Source organism: Hemiscyllium ocellatum, chromosome 13, assembly GCF_020745735.1.
Source record: "Hemiscyllium ocellatum isolate sHemOce1 chromosome 13, sHemOce1.pat.X.cur, whole genome shotgun sequence".
NCBI lineage: Eukaryota > Metazoa > Chordata > Chondrichthyes > Orectolobiformes > Hemiscylliidae > Hemiscyllium > Hemiscyllium ocellatum.
Window position 1 is genome coordinate 49,641,361 of NC_083413.1, and position 18,498 is coordinate 49,659,858.

Genomic DNA, 18,498 nt, shown 5'->3' on the forward strand with positions numbered 1-18,498 from the left:
AAAAGGCTAACGGAACATTGGCCTTTCTAACATGGGAGGTGTAATACAAAAGTGGAGGTAGCAATGTATCAGTTGTCAAACTGTGTATTGCAAACAATTTTTGGCACTGTACCTCAAAGGACATTTGACCTTGAGCAGGGTGTGGTGCATATTTACCAAAATGACACCAAGTCTTAAAAAGGTTTAAATCGTGAGGATAGGTTATACAAATGGATTGCAGTCGTTTAATTAAAGGTTTCAGATGACTTAATTACGGTGTTAAAATGGTAAAAGGATTTGACATGTAGACACAGACGAGCTGTTTCCTTTGGCAGAATCCAGAACAAGGGGGCCAAACTGAAAATTAAAACTAAGTCATTAAGGAGAAAAATCTAGAAGAAACTTTTCATCAAAAATGGCAGTGGAAATGTGGAATTCTTTTCCCAGAAAAGGTATGGATATTTAGTCAATTGAAACTCTCATTACTTAGGTAGATACACTTTATTGGGAATGAATCAATGGTGAGTTCATTACCTGAAGTATAGTTCAACCATGATTTGATTGAATGGTTAAACAGGCGCAAGAGTCTGAATGAAAAACAGGAATTTCACCATTCTTATGCTCTTATGTATTTTGAAATCAGTTTAGAAGGTTTTAAAATTATTTGAGAAAATATTTAATAGAATGTATGTCATATAGTTTCTTTCGCAGAAAACATGTTTGTTACTGAACAACTACAGGGCAGAATCAGTAACTATGAGAAGTAAATCGGAAAGATGCTTTAATTGTAGAAAGATGACCAGGAAACACTTCTGTACTTCATTATCACATACTTAATTGAGTATTATGCACTTTGACCAGTTACCAGATTTAAAGTGTAGATCATATATCATATGCTCGATGGTTTGAAAAATTACATTGCTGTATTTGATTTAATTATAAAAAATAAAATTTAGTGAAAGCATAACAGAGATTTAGTTTGTTGTATCTTGCGCACTCAAGTTATTTATTACATTAAACTTTCAGCAGTAATGAGAATTGAGAACTAATCATCAGGCATAATTATGCAGTAATTTATTTGACTTGTTAGGTAACACAATGTATTCATAGTTTAGGTTCTAACTTAGTAGGTTTTAAAATACCTCTGTAGCACAGGGTGACCCCCCCCGCCATCCGCAGAATCATTTTCCATGGTTTTGTATAGCCACAGTTTACCATAGCTGAAACATATTATAGGGAACGTTCCAGCACCAGGGGGCTGCCGGGAAAGTACATTTACCAATGAAATGAATGGATTCGCTCCAATCCGCGGTTTCAGGCTTTCGCGGTAGATCCTGGAAAATAATCCCCATGGGTACAGCAAGGGACTACTGTGCCACATCTCAGGAAGAAATGCAAGGTCAATTCCCTCTCTACAGCTCCCATTCTTAAACTTCTTAAAACCTACATTTTTAATCAAGCTTGTGACCATCTATGATATCACTGAGTATGGGAGGCTGATACTTGGTCATTATCTCTGCTCTATAAGTGACAGAGATTTTCATAAATTATGAGTTTACATGTTGCATACACCATATATACTAAAGGCCAACTCAATGCCTTACTTTACACAAATTTTAACTTGTCGTTTACAATATCTACAGAAAAGTAGATATATTATAGGGGGTGGATGTGTGTGCCCATACAAGTTAAAGCAAAATTGCAGACTTCTAGAAGTGGGCTGGCAAATAAAAAAAAACAGTTGCAAAATGCATTCATTTTATTACATTACAACCATGACTGACAATATGGAATACAGGTGTATTGTAAAAAGAAATGCAGTTCACAGAACTGTAGTTGTCTCAGTCAAGTGACCAATTCTATAGTTTCAGGTCTCAAGTTTACAGATTTTAAAATCGAAGTAACCTTATTAAGTACACAGACGATTCAATTCTTGACAACAGCTCATTAAGAAAGCCTGAGAAAATTACTTTGAGCCTGTAGAAAGAAGAGCAATTAATCCTGATGAAGCACAAATCGACAGGATGTAGTTTCTGAGAGTTCAATTAAGGAACACAGGTTTTATACAGAAACATGTAACAAATAATTGAAAGACTGATATTTTCAGGTAAATGATGAATCAACTCAAGAAAATAAATTTTGGGACCTGTATAGTTGTGTTTCCATTTTCTGGAGGATATATTGTATTTTAAATTTGTAATAATGAATACAGTGTTGTTCAAACAGATCTAAAAGACCGATTGTGTGCATATTCAACAATATTATTTAATGTCAACAATGCAACGAATACAACACAATCATATTTACGAACGAGGAGAGAAGATTCAGTGGCTGTAATGAAATCTGCAATATGGATTGCTGTCTAATAATGGAAATAAATACGCACACTGTAGACTGATAAATTAATGGTCTTCCATACACTTACTTGGTTCTTTAACCCGCAGTTCTCGATAGGAAAGGCAAAATTGATCTTTTAATCAACTTCTTCCGATAGTTTAACTCCAATCAGTAACAGGAATGCAATAATTCTTAAAGGTGACACCAGTTTAAAACCATTAACTGATTTCTTCTCAAATGTAGATACCTGCATGGTGTTGTTATTATATCAGCACTAAAAAGGATACACTGTAGGATTGAAATTCTTCAATATAAAGAACGAAGCAATGATCACCATCACCAGAAACAGAGTGTTGTTGTAAAAGATTGAAAAGGTTGTAGCTTCATAATCAGCCACTTCATTCTTTTTCCATAGGATCCTATTATGGAGAAAAGCAAGATTTTAGTTTCATATCTAGAAGCAAATACCACATGGTTTGTGAAAATACCATATAAAGAATAAACTTTGGTTTAATAACAGAATAAATAGGTGTTCTCGCACTGGGAATAATCTGTCTGAATGGATAGGCCTGAGGTACATAAATATTGAGCCACAAACCTCTGTCAGAGAAGCAAACTACACACAATTAATGTGCAGCTCAGTTGGATCGCGGAAAAGGTCTTCGGTGAACTCTTAAAGGAGACTACCTTGGATGTAGATTTTCTCGCTGAGCTGGCAGGTTCGTTTTCAGACTTTTCATGACCATACTAGGTAGCATCTTCAGTGAGCCTCTGAATGAAGCACTAGTGGTGTAGCTCATTTTCTATTTTTATGTTTGAGTTTCCTTGGGTTCATTCAGAGGCTCACTGAAGATGTTACCTAGTATGGTGATGAAATGCCTGAAAACGACCCTTTCACTCAACAAGCAAACCGACATCCAGAACCTGAGGTACAAATCTTTTCAAAACTTGTTAAAGACTACCTGTTGAGTCAGAAGCAGGCTAGGTTTTCATGAAAATAGTCAATGCTGAAAACTAAAGCTCCTCTACCATCAACCAGCAATTGCACTAACATAAATTATTTGAAGCTTTCAAACTAGTCATCCTATAGTTTCCCTGCTTATATAGGTGTGTGAAGAGAAAACAATTACTAAAGACAAATGTAAAGCCTTCAGTCAAAAACAGAGGACGCTATACAGGCAACCTCGATTACCTGAACAACACGGGTGGGGAGTGTTTTGTTCGGACAATCGAATGTTCAGACAACACAATTTACCTAAGCATCAGGACCTTGAGTTCTTGTTTGGATAAGCAAGGTTGAACTGTAATGGGAATCAGAGTTGGTAGTCCAATTAAAAATATAATTTCATTCAGTCTTCAAAAAGATGGACACCAAATAACAATCCAAAACATTTTGGAGGATGCAGAGTCTAGAGAAAGCAAGAAATGAAGGAAATGTTTTTTGGGCAAATTGATGGGATTAAAGGCCAACAACTCCCCAAGGCCTGATAATCTGTCTCCCAGAATACTTAAGGAAGTGGTCCTGGAAATAGTGGACCTATTGGTGGTTATCTTCTAAGATTCTACAAACCCGAACATTTCTTATGATTATAGGCAGCTAATAAAACCCTAATATTTGAAAAAGAAGTGGCAGAGAGAAATTAGGCGATTTATAGACCAATTAGCCTGATATTAGTAGTGAGGAAATGCTAGCATCCGTTATAAATGAATTAATTGCAGGGCATTTGGCAAAAAAGATAGGATCAGGCATGGTCAACTTGGATTTATGAAATGGAAATCATGCTTGATACACTAGTGGAATTCTACGAAGATGGGACTAGTGGAGTTGTTGGGAGGAAGCCAATGGGTGTGGTTTGCTTGGATTTTCAATGGCCTGTCGTTAAGGTCCCACATGAGATTATCATGCAAAATTGAAGTGCCCGAGATTGGAGCTAGAGTACAGACTTGGATAACGAATTGGTGGCTGACAAGAAACAAAGAATCAGAATTAACAGCATTGCTATCTGCTTGCGCTCTCTTAATTGCAATGGTGTTTGCTTAAAAGAATCTTTGTGCTGCAATACCCAACCTCACGTTATACACATTACAAACTTACAACAAAATACTGACTTTTGCATGTTTTGACATTCAGCTTTGAGGCAGTATTTCCAATACAACTTTCAAGATTTTAAGAGCACACCTTTCATCTTTTTCTTTGCGAGACATCTTCCTGTTGTCAGCTTCAGACAGTTTCCGAGTGACCTCTTTGGAAACTGCATCTTCTCTCTTCTGTGCAACCCTGGACATATGAATCTCTGTTAACAGTGTGACGTGCTGATATCATTTAATAAACTGTACAAATAGTTTTACTCTAGAAATTACGTAGAAATTACGTACTTGTGTTTCAGGACAAACTTGACATTTTTGTAAGCAAATGCCACAAGATAGGTACTGACAAGGGTCATCACACAATACAGAACTGCAGATTGGACAAGGTCCATGTGCCAGATCCTCCAGTAGAGCCCTGGAATACAAAATTTAGTGGTCATTGCTGATCTATTCAAATAAACAGTCCTGAGTGAGTGAAAGTTGCAAATATTCCTCAGCGTGAAGTAACATTCATAGTTCCATTTTTCTTTTTGAGTTAATCACATATCGCCGAGAATGAAAAAACCACCAAAGAAGAATATGAAAACATAAGTTTTAACTTTAAAGTTCTCTGATCCAAGGATACAAATCTTATAGATAGATGCTTAATAATACATAAATCTGGTAACTATAATTCTAAAACAAGGACTATTGAACTTTTGCATCCATCTCCTCAGTTGGGGGGAGTTGAACAAAGGGAAATAGCACAATTTTATTTGCACAGCAAGAAGATTTAGATAACCTTATTGAAAAGATTTCTGATGAAATTCACATAGCATAGAATGCATCCCTGGCCCACTGAAATTTTTATTGCCATCCACCTCAACCATACTGCAGCAGTACTCTCACCATTGTTACTTGCTCCAATATTGCCAATGCATCTTGACAATGATCTCTCCCAACTATACCCTCTTGTACTTAGAATCCTTACAATGGGGAAGCAGGCCATTCGGCCCATCATGTCCACACCGATCCTCTGAAGAGCATCCCATGTAAGCACACCACCTCTATCCTATCCCTATAATCCTGCACCCCACAGCTCATCCACCAAACCTAAACATCTTCAAACTTAACCACCTCCTATTTATCTATATTTGGCTAGATGACCATATTGATGTTGTATTGCACTTCCAAGCAACAACCAAATACCATGTAACTGATACCACTCCCATTGCTCGACATGTGATTCCTGTACTCATCTGTACACTTGTGCAAGTTTACTTGCCTCTCCATGACAGTATCAGGAGCAGTGATCACCACACAGTCTTTGTGGAGATGAAGTTCTGCCTTTACTTTAAGGGTGCCCTCCATCGTGTTTTGCAGCATAATGACTGTGCTAAATGGAATAGATTTTGAATGGTTCTAGCAACTCAAACTTGGGCATCCGTGAGATCTGTGGCCCATCAGCATCTGCAGCACCATAACCAACACAATCTTTAGCACAATGATAGAGTATATCCTCCCCTCTATCAGCACCATCAAGATAGGGGATAATTCCTAGTTCAATCAAGAATGGAGCAGGGAATGCAAGGAGTGTACCCAAAACTGAGGTGTGAGCCTAGTGAAACTGTGACATAGGATCAACCGAATGCTATGCAATAGAAGCTGCATGTCATTGACAAGAGCTAAATCGCCCCACAACCAACAAATCGGATCCAAAATCTGCAGTTCTGAATGGTGGTGGACAATTAAACAATCCAATACAGGAAGCAGCTCCAAATGTCTCCACCCTCTGCATCATGCAAAAGACAACACTCAAGCATTTTAAGCATCTTCAGCCAAAATGATCATCTCAGCCTTCTTTCAAAGTCTCCAGCATCGCAATTAATTTGGTTCACTGTACATAATTTTCAGAAACAGCTGAAGGCACTGGATACTGCAAAAGCTATGAGCCTTGACAACATTCCAGCAATAGTACTGAAGTTTTGTTATCCAAAACCAACATGCTCCTAACCAAGCTGTCCCAGTACTGGTATAACACAGTGATCTACCTGGCAATTTGGAAGATTATCCAGGTATGTCCTGTAATCAAGAAGTAATTTTCATTTTTTCTCAGCCTTTCCTCGTCAGCAGCACATTCGGTAAACTCCATAACTTAGATTGCATCTTTATCCTCTCGTAACATATTTTATACCATGACTTCAAACTGCTTACTGTCCTCAATTTGACAAGCTTCAATACGTGACATCTTGCCCTACCCTACATGAATTAATTTTACGGATAGTGATGATTTCCTCTTCCAGTTTCAGTTAAAAATTGCAGCTTTTAGCCACATTTTCCCCCAAAATACAAAAACAACTTTCAGGGCACCGAACCGACCCCCTGCTATGAAAGAGTTTGATCGTCGTGCCGTCTTAAAGACATAAAATTCCCGTAAACTCTTAGGCTTCAGGTAAAATGTGAGGAATTAAACCTTATCCTGATCATTGCCTACTGCCCTTCCACTGGCAGCAGCGACTCCGCCATCCCACACACACTTACAGATAGGAATGGCCGACACAATGAATGCGTTTCCATAAAACAATGCAGAGGATTTGGCCGAGACATTTCGACTGAAGTCCTGCAGCAACAGATCTTCCTCCGACTGCTGCTTGCTGCTGCCTTTAGGAGCCATCAGTCCACGTCCTCAACCCGACTCCTCCGGAAGAATCGTCAGCATTCAAAACCGGCCCACAATACCCCGCGTTCACACTCCTCCCAGCAGCCCACAATGCTCTGCAGTATAGTCCTCCCCGTATCCCACAATACCCAGCGGTCACAAACCTCCCAGCAGCCCATAATGCTCTGCAGCATTGTCCTCCCAGAGTCCCGCAATACCCCGCGGTCATAGTCCTCCCAGCAGTCCACAATGCGCCGCGGTCAGGCCTTCCGGCGGATTAGAATGCTCATTGTTCAAACTGTGGGCAGTGGGAAGGGATGTGACCAGAAATGGCGGATTTACAGTGAACAAACATGAGAGCTAAACATGTTTACAAACGTCACGGTGCTTTACATTGCAGGGTTTGGTGAAGCTAAATAAATCGCTGCCATCTTCATGACTCGGTCGAAATCAAACAATTACAGTCCAACAGGTTAATTTGAAATTGCAAGCTTTCCTCAGGTGTTGTGTGATAGAGGCATAAGGTATAAGGCAGTATTTATAAGCGAAAAGTTAACAACTTTAAAAGTAGCTGCCCTTGTTGAACCCGTTAAACAGGAGGTAGATTGTTGATTAAAATGCAAAATCAAGATTCACTTCACGTCTTTGTCCCCAGATAATTAAATATTTTATCAGTGTATCAGAAGTGATATCTCAGGTTAGACAGTGCACTTTAGGTGTGAAGTCCTGTTTCAAATCTGTCTTATGTTTTCAACTGAGGTCGGACCAATTCCCTCCTGTGTGTGAGAGTGTGAGTGTGCAAGTTTGTGTGGGGAAGAGGGTCTCTAAGTGTGAGAGTGGGTGTGGGAGTATACATTGTAGTGGGGTTACCTGTAAAGTTGGGTAGCTTTTTATTTGTTAATTCTACCTTATACAACAGATACAGTAAAAATAAGATAGCGTTCCTCCAGGACCGAGGGTGGTACATGGACAGCACACACTACACACTCGTACACAGCATAAAGTGCATAAGAAGTGCAAAACACACAAGTTACAGCATAATAGAAGAATGATAAATAGACATTTTTCTAGCATCAATTCAAAGTCATGCAAAGAATTTCAGATGGGAAAGAGTTTGTTCATACCGTGTTAAGGAGTCTGATGGCTTGGAGGAGGAAACTGTTGCACATTCTGGCCGTGAGAGACCAAATGCTCTGGTATCTTCTGCCAGATGGCAGGACGGAGAAGAATTTGAATGAAGGGAGTGTGGGGACTTCCACAATTCTCTTTGCCTTTTGGATGCAGCTTGTGGTGTAAACATCTGTAATAGAGGGAAGAGAGACACCAATAATTTCAGCTGACCTCACTGTCTGTTTTTGGGTCTTACAATCCGATTGGTGCAATTCCTGAACCATGCAGTGATGCAGCAGCTCAGGGTACTCTCAATGAAACCTCGTGGTGAGGATGGGTGGTGGGAGGTGGGCTTTCCTCAGCCTGCGCAGAAAGTAGAGACATTGCTAGGCTTTCTTGGCTATGGAGCTGGTGTTGAGGGTCCAGGTGAGATTCTTCACCAGGATTAACCCAAGATCAAAGTTGAGGCCATCCTCATGGGTACAGAACTTTGCTATCAGCCTCTGCAAACTGATTTTGTGTTGTTGCATATCTTGAAGTTTGCCTTGGAGGACACTCACCCAAAGATTAGAGACTGAATGTCCTGCACTGCGGAAGTGATCCCCCACTGGGAGGGAATCCCGCTCCCAGTGACTTGATCATTGTGCGGTGTCCATTCATCATTGTCATAGTGTCTGCATGGTCTTGCCACTGTATCATGCCTTGGGGCATCCTTGATTCCATCATATAAGATAGATGATATTGGCCAAGTCACATGTGTACCTGCCGGGTATGCGGTGGGTAGTGTTCCCAAGTGTGATGGCAGTATCCGTGTTGATGATCTGACATGTCCTGCAGAGGTTGCCATGGCAGAGTTGTGTGGTTTTGTGGTTGATGTCCTGAAAGCTGGGTAGTTTGCTGCGAACAATGTTTTCAGTGGTTGTTTGAAGTTTTCAGTGGTTGTTTGAAGGCGAGAATGGAGGCGTAGGAAAGGTCATGGTGAGGTATTCATCATCGTTGATGATGTGTTGAAGGCTGTGAAGAACATGGCATAGTTTCTCCACTCAGGGAAGTACTGGATGACGAAGGGTACCCTAGTGGTCATACGTCTTGTCTTACGCGGAGGTCATTACGGTTTTTTGCTATGGCGCGTTGGAATTGGCGATTGATGAGCTGAGCATCATATCCTGTTTTTCTGACAATCTCAAGTTTCCATTGCATTACCCCTCATCCAAGCAGATCCTACGTAGGGCTTGTCCATCGGGAATGGCTGTTTTAATATGTTGAGGGTGGAAGCTTGAGAAGTGTAGCTTGTCCACCCCAGTCCAACTCCAACATCTCCACATCTTCATTACAGGCATTTCATAAGTTTAAGAACAACAGAGTATTTTTAATTTACAAAATTATTCAAAAAACATCTTCTAAGGCTAAAATAATGTATTTTAAAGCCATAATTGGAGCAAGTGACAAGTATTTCATTACACAGACTTGTGTCTTGTAAATGGTGGACAGACATTTGGGGAAGTTGGGAAGGCCAGGAGTAAGCCATTTAGCCCTAGAACCTGCTTCATTCCTTAATGAAATCAAAGCTTGTCTGATTGCAATCTCAAATTTACATTCCTGCCCACATCTGTTACCCTTGCACCCTCTAGCAGAGAAAACCTATTCACTTCTGCTTAAAAATATTCATAGACTGTTTGCAACACTAATTCAGCAGAGTTCCATATCCCAGGAAGTTGATAGTGAAAATTCAGTGATGGGAATATCGTTGAATATCGGGGGAAAATAATTAATTCTCTTTTGTTGGTGATGGTCATTGCTTAGCGTTTGTGTAGCACAGGTGTTATTTGCCACTTATCAGCCCAAGCCTGGATGTTTTTCAGGTCTTGCTGCATATGACCCCGTACTATTTCATTAGCGAGGAGTTGAAAACAGTGCTGAATGTTGTGCAATCATCAGGGAACATTCCCACTTCTGAATTCATGATGAAGGGAGCGTTGTTGATGAATGAGCCTCAAAATGGTTAGACCTAGGATCTAAATATGTTGAGCCTAGCTTCCGAAGAATTTTTAAAATTGAATGCTAAGTTTAATAACCAGATTTTCAAAATGTTGGAAGTCAGAGCTTTGTGATGATTAATATGTTGGGTGACCAACAGAAGAAATGGAGAGGGATTATCAAAGGTAGGAGGTGATGACATCCTGGAAATGCTGGATGGGGTACACCAATGTCTGTCTCCAGGAATGACTCTGTAATATGACTGACCAAATTGGCAAACTCTTGAAGAATTTACCTGCCAGCCTTAGAATATGAAAGAGGTCCTTGTTGATCTGCCTGTCATAGTCACATATGATCAGAGTGACCAACATTTAGTGCAATGTGGTTTTACAAAATGCTGTCCTACTGTCAAATTTGATACAAAATTTCCTTCATTTAGTTAACTTATCTACAGGAATTCTTCACGTCATTTTATATATTATAACTACATTTCCAAAGCACCTTTCAACCAATTGAAGTGTAATTAATCTTGTAGTGTAGAAAATGCAGCAACCAGCTTTCATACAGCAAGCTCCCATAAAAGATACCGTGATAATGACTACATGTTATGTATTTTGTGTGATCTTGATTAAAGATAAATGTTGGGCCAGGAAGAACACTTTTGTTTGAACTGGAGTTATGAGATCTTTTGCATTCATCTGAGTGAAAGAATATTGGAACTTCATTTAACATCTCATCTGAAGGATAACACTTCCAACAATCAATGATAGATAAATCGATGGCAAGACTGACAAATTGTAGCAAAGTGACATAGAATCATAGGGTTTTACAACACAGAAACAAACCTTTCTGTCCAACATGCTGACTAGAAATCCTAAACTAATCTGGTCCCATTTGCCCCTCAGTACTATTTTGGAGTGTCAACCTTTAGTTTCATGCCCAAGTCTGAAACTGCAACCTGAACTAGTAATGTTATAACTCAGATATGACTGTGCTCCTCAACCACAGCTATCACATTACATTGCTTGTGTCTCACCTCTGTGTCACAATTATAACCAATCCCAATATTTCAAAAGGGAAAGGAAGTAAGTCATTGGTAATGTACACATGAATGCCTCACCAACAAAAAATATCTGATTATTATCAGATGGCAAATTTGTAGCTCATGACTTTTAAGTATAGCAGTTACCAAAACAACTCAGTTTTTAGTTAACCTAAAGATCAGCTAAACTTAATCTCATACAATTCAATTCCTTGAACTAACTATTTAATTTTAACTATTCAGTCTGTATTCAAAATGGAACAAGTTTACCCTTTCAGTAAAATAATACCATGCATTATGTGTGACAAAACTAAAACCATCCTGTCCAACTGCTGCCAGAACATCTTGTTTTAAAAGATTCCTGAGGGAAATGTGCATGTAAGTACATCAAACCTATTTCATATCTCTTATGCCATTTTGTGTTCCAGCATAGATGATAAATATGCCATGAATAAGACTATTGTAGCTCTGAGTATTATGTAATACATAGTGATAATGTAATTATAAAAGCTATTTAACCTCTATCAGAACTGCTTTCTAAATAGTAATTCAGAATCAAACTAACATCTTTATAAATGATTTGGAGACGCCGGTGTTGGACTGGGGTGTACAAAGTTATAAATCACACAACACCAGGTTGCCTGATACGATGGGACACCCTGATGTATTGGCTTTGTGTATCTTCGGAAGGTAGTAGAAGTCGTGGGATGAATGCGTGTAGGGAACTCTGAGGAACTGGGTCCAAAGCCAATACACCAGGATGTCCCATCCAATCAGGCAATGGGATGCTGTGTGAGAACCTCTCTGTCTATGTCGAAGGCACCTTGAAACCCATTGTACAGGAGACACCCAATTTCTGTCGCAACACTAAAGATTTCATACAGAAACTCTGCACTCACGGGCCAGTCAAACCGGGAACATTCCTTGTCACAATGGACCTTTCAGCACTCTACATCAGCATTCCCCACAATGACAGCATCATGGCAAGAACCTCAGTACTCAACACCAACAACTGCCAATCTCCAAGCACCGTCCTACAACTCATCCACTTTATCCTCAATCACAATGTCGTCACCTTTGACAACCAGTTCTTCATCCAGACACATGGAACAGCCATGGGGACCAAATCTGCACTCCAATATGCCAACATTTTCATGCACAGGTTTAAACAAGATTTCTTCTCTATGCAGGACCTCCAACAGAAAAAAAACTACACAGTGATATCAACAAGTTTAATCCCACCATCAAACTCACTATGGACTACTCTACTATCTGTCTCATTCTTGGACACATGCATCTCCATCAAGGATGGGCTCTGCAGCACCTCACTCTACTGCAAACCCACGGATAACCTCACAATGCTACACTTCTCCAGTTTCCACCTGAAACATATTAAAATAGCCATCCCCTATGGACATGCCCTACACATATGACAAGATCTGTTCAGATGAGAAGGAAAGTGATGGGCACTTAGAAGTACTCAGGGATGCCTTCATAAGAATCGGGTACGATGCTCAATTCATCAGCCGCCAGTTCTGACGAGTCACAGTGAGGAACTGTAATGACTTTCTCCAGAGACAGACACGAGCTGCAACCGACAGGGTACTCTCCATTGTCCAGTACCTCCCAGGAACCAAAAAACTACGCCATGTTCTTTGGAGCCTGCAACACATTATTAATGAGGATGAGCATCTCGCCAAGACCTTCCCCACACCTCTACTTCTAGCCTTTAAATAACCACCAAATCTCAAACAGACCATTGTTCGCAGCAAACTGCCCAGCTTTCAGGACAATACCGTACAACCTTGTCACGGTAGACACTGCAAGGCGTGTCAGAGTGTCGACATGGATACCACCATTACGCGTGGGGACACCTCCCACCATGTACATGGCAGGTACTCATGTGACTCAGCCAACACTGTCTATCTCATATGATGCAGGCAAGAATGCCCTGAGGCATGGTGCATTCACAAGTCCAAGCAGAGGCTACGGCAACGGATGAATGGGCACCCCAGAACAATCAACAAACAGGAGTGTTCCCTCCCAGTCGGAGAACACTTTAGCAGTCTGGGACATTCAATCTCGGGCTTAGGGTGACCGTCCTGCAAGGTGGACTTGGGACAGGCAACAACGAAAAACTATGCCATGTTCTTGGCAGCCTGCAACACATTTTCAATGAGGATAAGCACATGCCTGCATCGTTGGCCGAGCAGAGCCTGATAGCCAAGTTCAGTACTCATGGGGATGGCCTCAACCGAGACCTTGGGTTCATGTCACATGGCAGCTGAGGAGAAAGTGAGGTCTGCAGATGCTGGAGATCAGTCGAGAGAGTGTTGCTGGAAAAGCACAGCAGGTCAGGCAGCATCTAAGGAGCAGGAGAATCAACATTTCTCCTGCTCATCGGAGGGTGCCTGACCTGCTGTGCTTTTCCAGCAACAAACTCTCCACACTACAGGTGACCCCTTTGCACTCTAGACACACACTGACAGATGGACATGCACAGACATGCCTACACACACAGACACGTACACCCTCTCTCATACACTCCCACACACACCTTCTCACAGAATTAAACTCCATAACACTCACACTCATACACACACACACCCTCTCACAGACACTTGTAATGCCCCTCCCCCACACATCCCCACATGCACACATACACATATACACATTGTGGGATGGATTTGTACTTGCAGAATTATATTTTACTTAGGTCAAAAACTGCATGCATCCATGTAAGATTCTGTAAATCCATTTTTTACATTAGAATCAGTCTGACCATTGTGGCACATTATCTGGGCTGATATGACACCAATTGTTATGGTTAACTTGAGAATTTAACTTCTAAAAAAGGTTTTGTGATACATATAAGAGAAGTGAAGCTAACATGGTCATTATAACAGAAGAGAGACTTAACCAACAATCAAGGTGTTTTTCAATGTATAATTTCAGTTAACATAACACTATAAACTTTTGCTATAAATTCTGTGTTTTACAAACTTATTTGCCACAACCACCTGATAAAGGAGCAGTGCTCCGAAAGCTAGTGCTTCCAAATAAACCTGCTGGACTATAACCTGGTGTGTGATTTTCATTTTTATAAATAACTTTATTAAGATGAGAGGGGAACGATTTAAAAGGGACCTTAGGCACAATCTTTACACACAGAGGATGGTGAGTGTATGGAATGAGCTGCCAGAGGAAGTGGTGGAGGGTGGCACAATTACAACATTTAAAAAGACATTGATTGTTATTATGTTATTTGGATAAAAATAATGTAAAGTAGGAGATTGGCAGTGGGTGATGATGCTCATTTAAGCCAATGCATGATGGCCAAATGACCTCCTCCTGCACTGCAACACTTGTGATTCTGTGAGTATCATGGTGTGATTTATGTTATGGCTACTTCTGTCTCTGAGACAGTTACGGGTGTTCACTTGTAGTTCAACTTGTGCATTATAATAATGTGAAAAAGTCAAACTTGGAACAGGTTTTCATTCCAAATGCAAGCTTGTTTGCATCCTATATCAGTGCTGAACATACATACAGGTTATGAGGGGTTCTTATAGCATAGTGGCAGTGTCCCTACCTGTTGGCTTCAAGTCTCACCTGCTCCAGATATATTGTAACACAAAGTTCAGGTTGACTAGAAACATCAACACGCAGGCTGTGACGTAAAGAATCTGGCCGTGATAAATAAATCGATAGCAAAACTGTCAAATTGTAGCAAAATGTCATAGAATCGTAGAGTTCTACAGCACAGAAACAAACTTTTAGGTCCAACTAGTTTGTGCTGACTAGAAATCCTAAACTAATCTAGTCCCATTTGCCAACATTTGGCCTGTAAACCTTTAAACCCTGGTAAAAACAAGGACTGCAGATGATGGAAACCAGATTCTAGATTAGAATGTTGCTGGAAAAGCACAGCAGTTCAGGCAGCGTCTGAGGAGCAGGAAAATTGACGTTTCAGGCAAAAACCCTTCAGGAATAGAGGCAGAGTGCCTGCAGGGTGGAGAGATACATGAGAGGAGGGTGGGGGTGGGGAGAAAGTAGCATAGAGTACAATACACGAATGGGGGTGGGGATGGAGGTGATAGGTCAGAGAGGAGGATGGAGTGGATAGGTGGAAAGGAAGATAGGCAGGTAGGACAAGTCATGGGGACAGTGCTGAGCTGGAAGTTTGGAACTGGGGTGAGGTGGGGGAAGGGGAAATGAGAAAATTGGTGAAGTCCACATCGATGCCCTGGAGGTTGAAGTGTTCCAAGGCGGAAGACGAGGCGTTCTTCCTTCAGGCGTTGGGTGGTGAGGGAGTGGCAGTGAAGGAGGCCCAGGACCTCCATGTCCTCGGCTGAGTGAGAGGGGGAGTTGAAATGTTGGGCCACAGGCAATGTGGTTGATTGGTGCGGATGTCCCGGAGATGTTCCCTAAAGTGCCCTGCTAGGAGGCATCCAGTCTCCCCAATGTAGAGGAGATCACATCGGGAGCAACGGATACAATAAATGATATTGGTGGATGTGCAGGTAAAACTTTGATGGATGTGCAAGGCTCCTTTGGGGCCTTGGAAGGTGGTGACGAAGGAGGTGTGGGCATAGGTTTTGCAATTCCTGTGGTGGCAGGGGAAGATGCCAGGATGAGAGGGTGGGTTGTTGGGGGCGTGGACCTGACAAGGTAGTCACGGAGGGAATAGTCTTTACGGAAGATGCAAAGGGTTGGGAGGGAAATATATCCCTGGTGGTGGGGTCTTTTTGGAGGTGGCGGAAATGTCATCGGATGATTTGGTGTATGCGAAGGTTGGTAGGGTGGAAGGTGAGCACCGGAGGGGGTTCTGTCCTTGTTACGGTTGGAGGGGTGGGGTCTGGAGGTGCAGAATGCATTGGAGGGATCTTTAACCACATGGGAAGGGAAATCGCGGTCTCTAAAGAAGGAGGCCATCTGGTGTGTTCTGTGGTGGAACTTGTCCTCCTTGGAGCAGATACGGTGGAGGCAGAGGAATTGGGAATACAGGATGGCATTTTTGCAGGAGGTAGGGTGGGAAGAGGTGTAATCCAAGTAGCTGTGAGAGTCGGGTTTGTAAAAAATATCAGTGTCAAGTCAGTCGTCATTAATGGAGATGGAGAGGTCCAGGAAGGGGAGGGAGGTGTCAGAGATGGTCCAGGTAAATTTAAGGTCAGGGTGGAATGTGTTGGTGAAGTTGATGAATTGCACAACCTCCTCGCGGGAGCACGAGGTGGCGCCAATGCAGTCATCAATGTAGTGGAGGAAGAGGTGGGGAGTGGTGCCGGTGTAACTACAGAAGATGGACTGTTCTACGTAGCCAACAAAGAGACAGGCATAGCTGGGGCCCATACAGGTGCCAATGGCTACCTCATTGGTCTGGAGGAAGTGGGAGGATTCGAAGGAGAAATTGTTGAGGGTGAGGACCAGTTCAGCCAAACGAATGAGAGTGTCGGTGGAAGGGTACTGTTGGGGACGTCGGGAGAGGAAGAAACGGAGGGCTTGGAGGCCCTGGTCATGGTGGATGGAGGCGTAGAGGGATTGGATATCCATGGTGAAGATGAGGTGTTGGGGGCCGGGGAAACGGAAATCTTGGAGGAGGTGGAGCCCTCTAAACCATTCCTATTCATGTACCTATCTCAATGTCTTTTTAAATGTTGTAATTGTACCACCCTCCACCACTTCCTCTGGCAGTTCATTCCATACACTTACCATCCTCTGTGTGTAAAAATTGTACCTATGGTCCCTTTTAAATCATTCCCCTCTCATCTTAAACCTTTGCCCTCTAGTTTTAGGTTCCCTTACCCTGGGAAAAGAACCTTGGCTATTCACCCTAACGTGCCCCTCATGACCGTTATAAGCCTCTATAAGGTCACCCATTGGACTCTGACGCTCCAAAGAAAATAGCCCCAGCCTATTCAGTCTCTCCATTTAGCTCAGATGCTCCAGTCCCAGCAACATCCATGTAAACCTTTCTGAACTCTTTCAAATTTAGCAACATCTTTCCTATACCAAAGAGACCAGAACTGAACACAGTATTCTAAAGATGGGCTAACCAATGTCTTGTACAGCAAGAACATGACATCTCAACTCCTATACTCAATGCACTAACAAATAAAAGCAAATGTACCAAATGCCTTCTTCACTACCCTGTCCACCTGCAACTCCACTTTCAAGGAATTATGAACCTGCACCCCAAGATCTCTTTGTTTGGCAACATTCCCCAGGTCGTTATTATTAAATGTACAGTCCGTTCTTGCTGTAATGCTGTAATTGCGTTCTCATGTGACCTTATGTTGTAGAAAATTGTGTTATAGAAATAATGGGGCCTTTGGGAAAAACTGGGTTGGGATGATCAGTAAAAATCAAAAAAAAATAGTCTAATATAAATGATAGCACAGCCTAAGTAAATGTTAAAACCATATATTTAAATGAAATAATACAATAAATTTAATACTTTAACAGGTTTCTGAGTTTGCTGAGTTACAGTACTGTATTAAGACAGGAACAGAGGGTCATTGTCAATGTCAGGTGCCCTTCTGGGTGCAGGGCTGCAACAAAAGAAAATATTTAGTTTAAAAGTGGATGGCTATGGTTCATCGTCCTCAGACTGTTTCCTGGGGGCTGGCTTTAAAAAGGCATCTAGTTTTTGCTGCTTTGCCATTTTTTTTCTGTCATGAAGAAGATGTTCACAGGCTGCTAGATAAGACTTTATGCCACTGCTATCCTGCTTGTAGTCATTGTCTTCTAAGAACTGCAACTGCTTCTCAGCTTCCCCCAGGATAGAAGACAAAAGAGAAGTGGAACGTCCTTGTGGTGCTACATCCTGGACATCATCAACTTCATCTCAAATTTCAATTTCCTCCACAGTGACAAGTCTCCACTTGATCAGTCTTCACTACTTCAAATCTAACTTGCTTTGCAGGAGCGACACAATGTTCTTTGATTGCTGGAAAAAAATCATGAAGAAAATCTGGGAGACGTTTCTGTCAAACTGCATGCAAGTAGTCCATACTGCCATCACCCCTCACCTCCACAATGATGTTAATAACATTCTTCTTGTTAAAGCTGTTCCAAAATTGAAGAACACTCAATTTTGTCCCCCTCAGTAGCTGCAATCAGCTTCCTGAATGTGCGCTTTAAATAATAAGCTTGAAAAGCTGCTATTGCACCTTAGCCCATGAGTTGAATGAAAGAGGTTGTTTTTGAAGGTAGAAATAGCACTTTGATGTTTTCAGGAAGTTCACCAATGGAGGATGGCTTAGTGCATTGTCCAGAATGGGGGGAATCTTGACATTCAAATGTTTTCTTCTGCAGTAATCTCTAAAAC

The 18,498-nt window shown here is 41.5% G+C and overlaps 1 protein-coding gene across 1 annotated transcript; it reads right to left on the minus strand.

Moving 5' to 3' along the window:
• Positions 1–1,031: 1,031 nt before the first annotated feature.
• Positions 1,032–7,117, minus strand: ssr3 (signal sequence receptor, gamma). Its single transcript, XM_060834814.1, has 5 exons — positions 6,925–7,117; positions 4,693–4,819; positions 4,496–4,594; positions 2,604–2,735; positions 1,032–2,012 (listed from the first exon to the last, which is right to left on the minus strand). Exons 1-5 carry the CDS (start codon positions 7,055–7,057, stop codon positions 1,946–1,948), a joined length of 558 nt encoding a protein of 185 aa, XP_060690797.1. The 5' UTR covers positions 7,058–7,117; the 3' UTR covers positions 1,032–1,945.
• Positions 7,118–18,498: the final 11,381 nt, after the last annotated feature.

Excerpts from the sequence above, each read along its gene's own strand:
- ssr3 (XM_060834814.1), bottom strand. The coding sequence starts at position 7,057 with ATGGCTCCTAAAGGCAGCAGCAAGCAGCAGTCGGAGGAAGATCTGTTG. Across the intron at positions 4,595-4,692 it reads AAGTTTGTCCTGAAACACAA|GGTTGCACAGAAGAGAGAAG; the intron begins GTACGTAATTTC and ends TCATATGTCCAG. Across the intron at positions 2,736-4,495 it reads CGCAAAGAAAAAGATGAAAG|GATCCTATGGAAAAAGAATG; the intron begins GTGTGCTCTTAA and ends TCTCCATAATAG.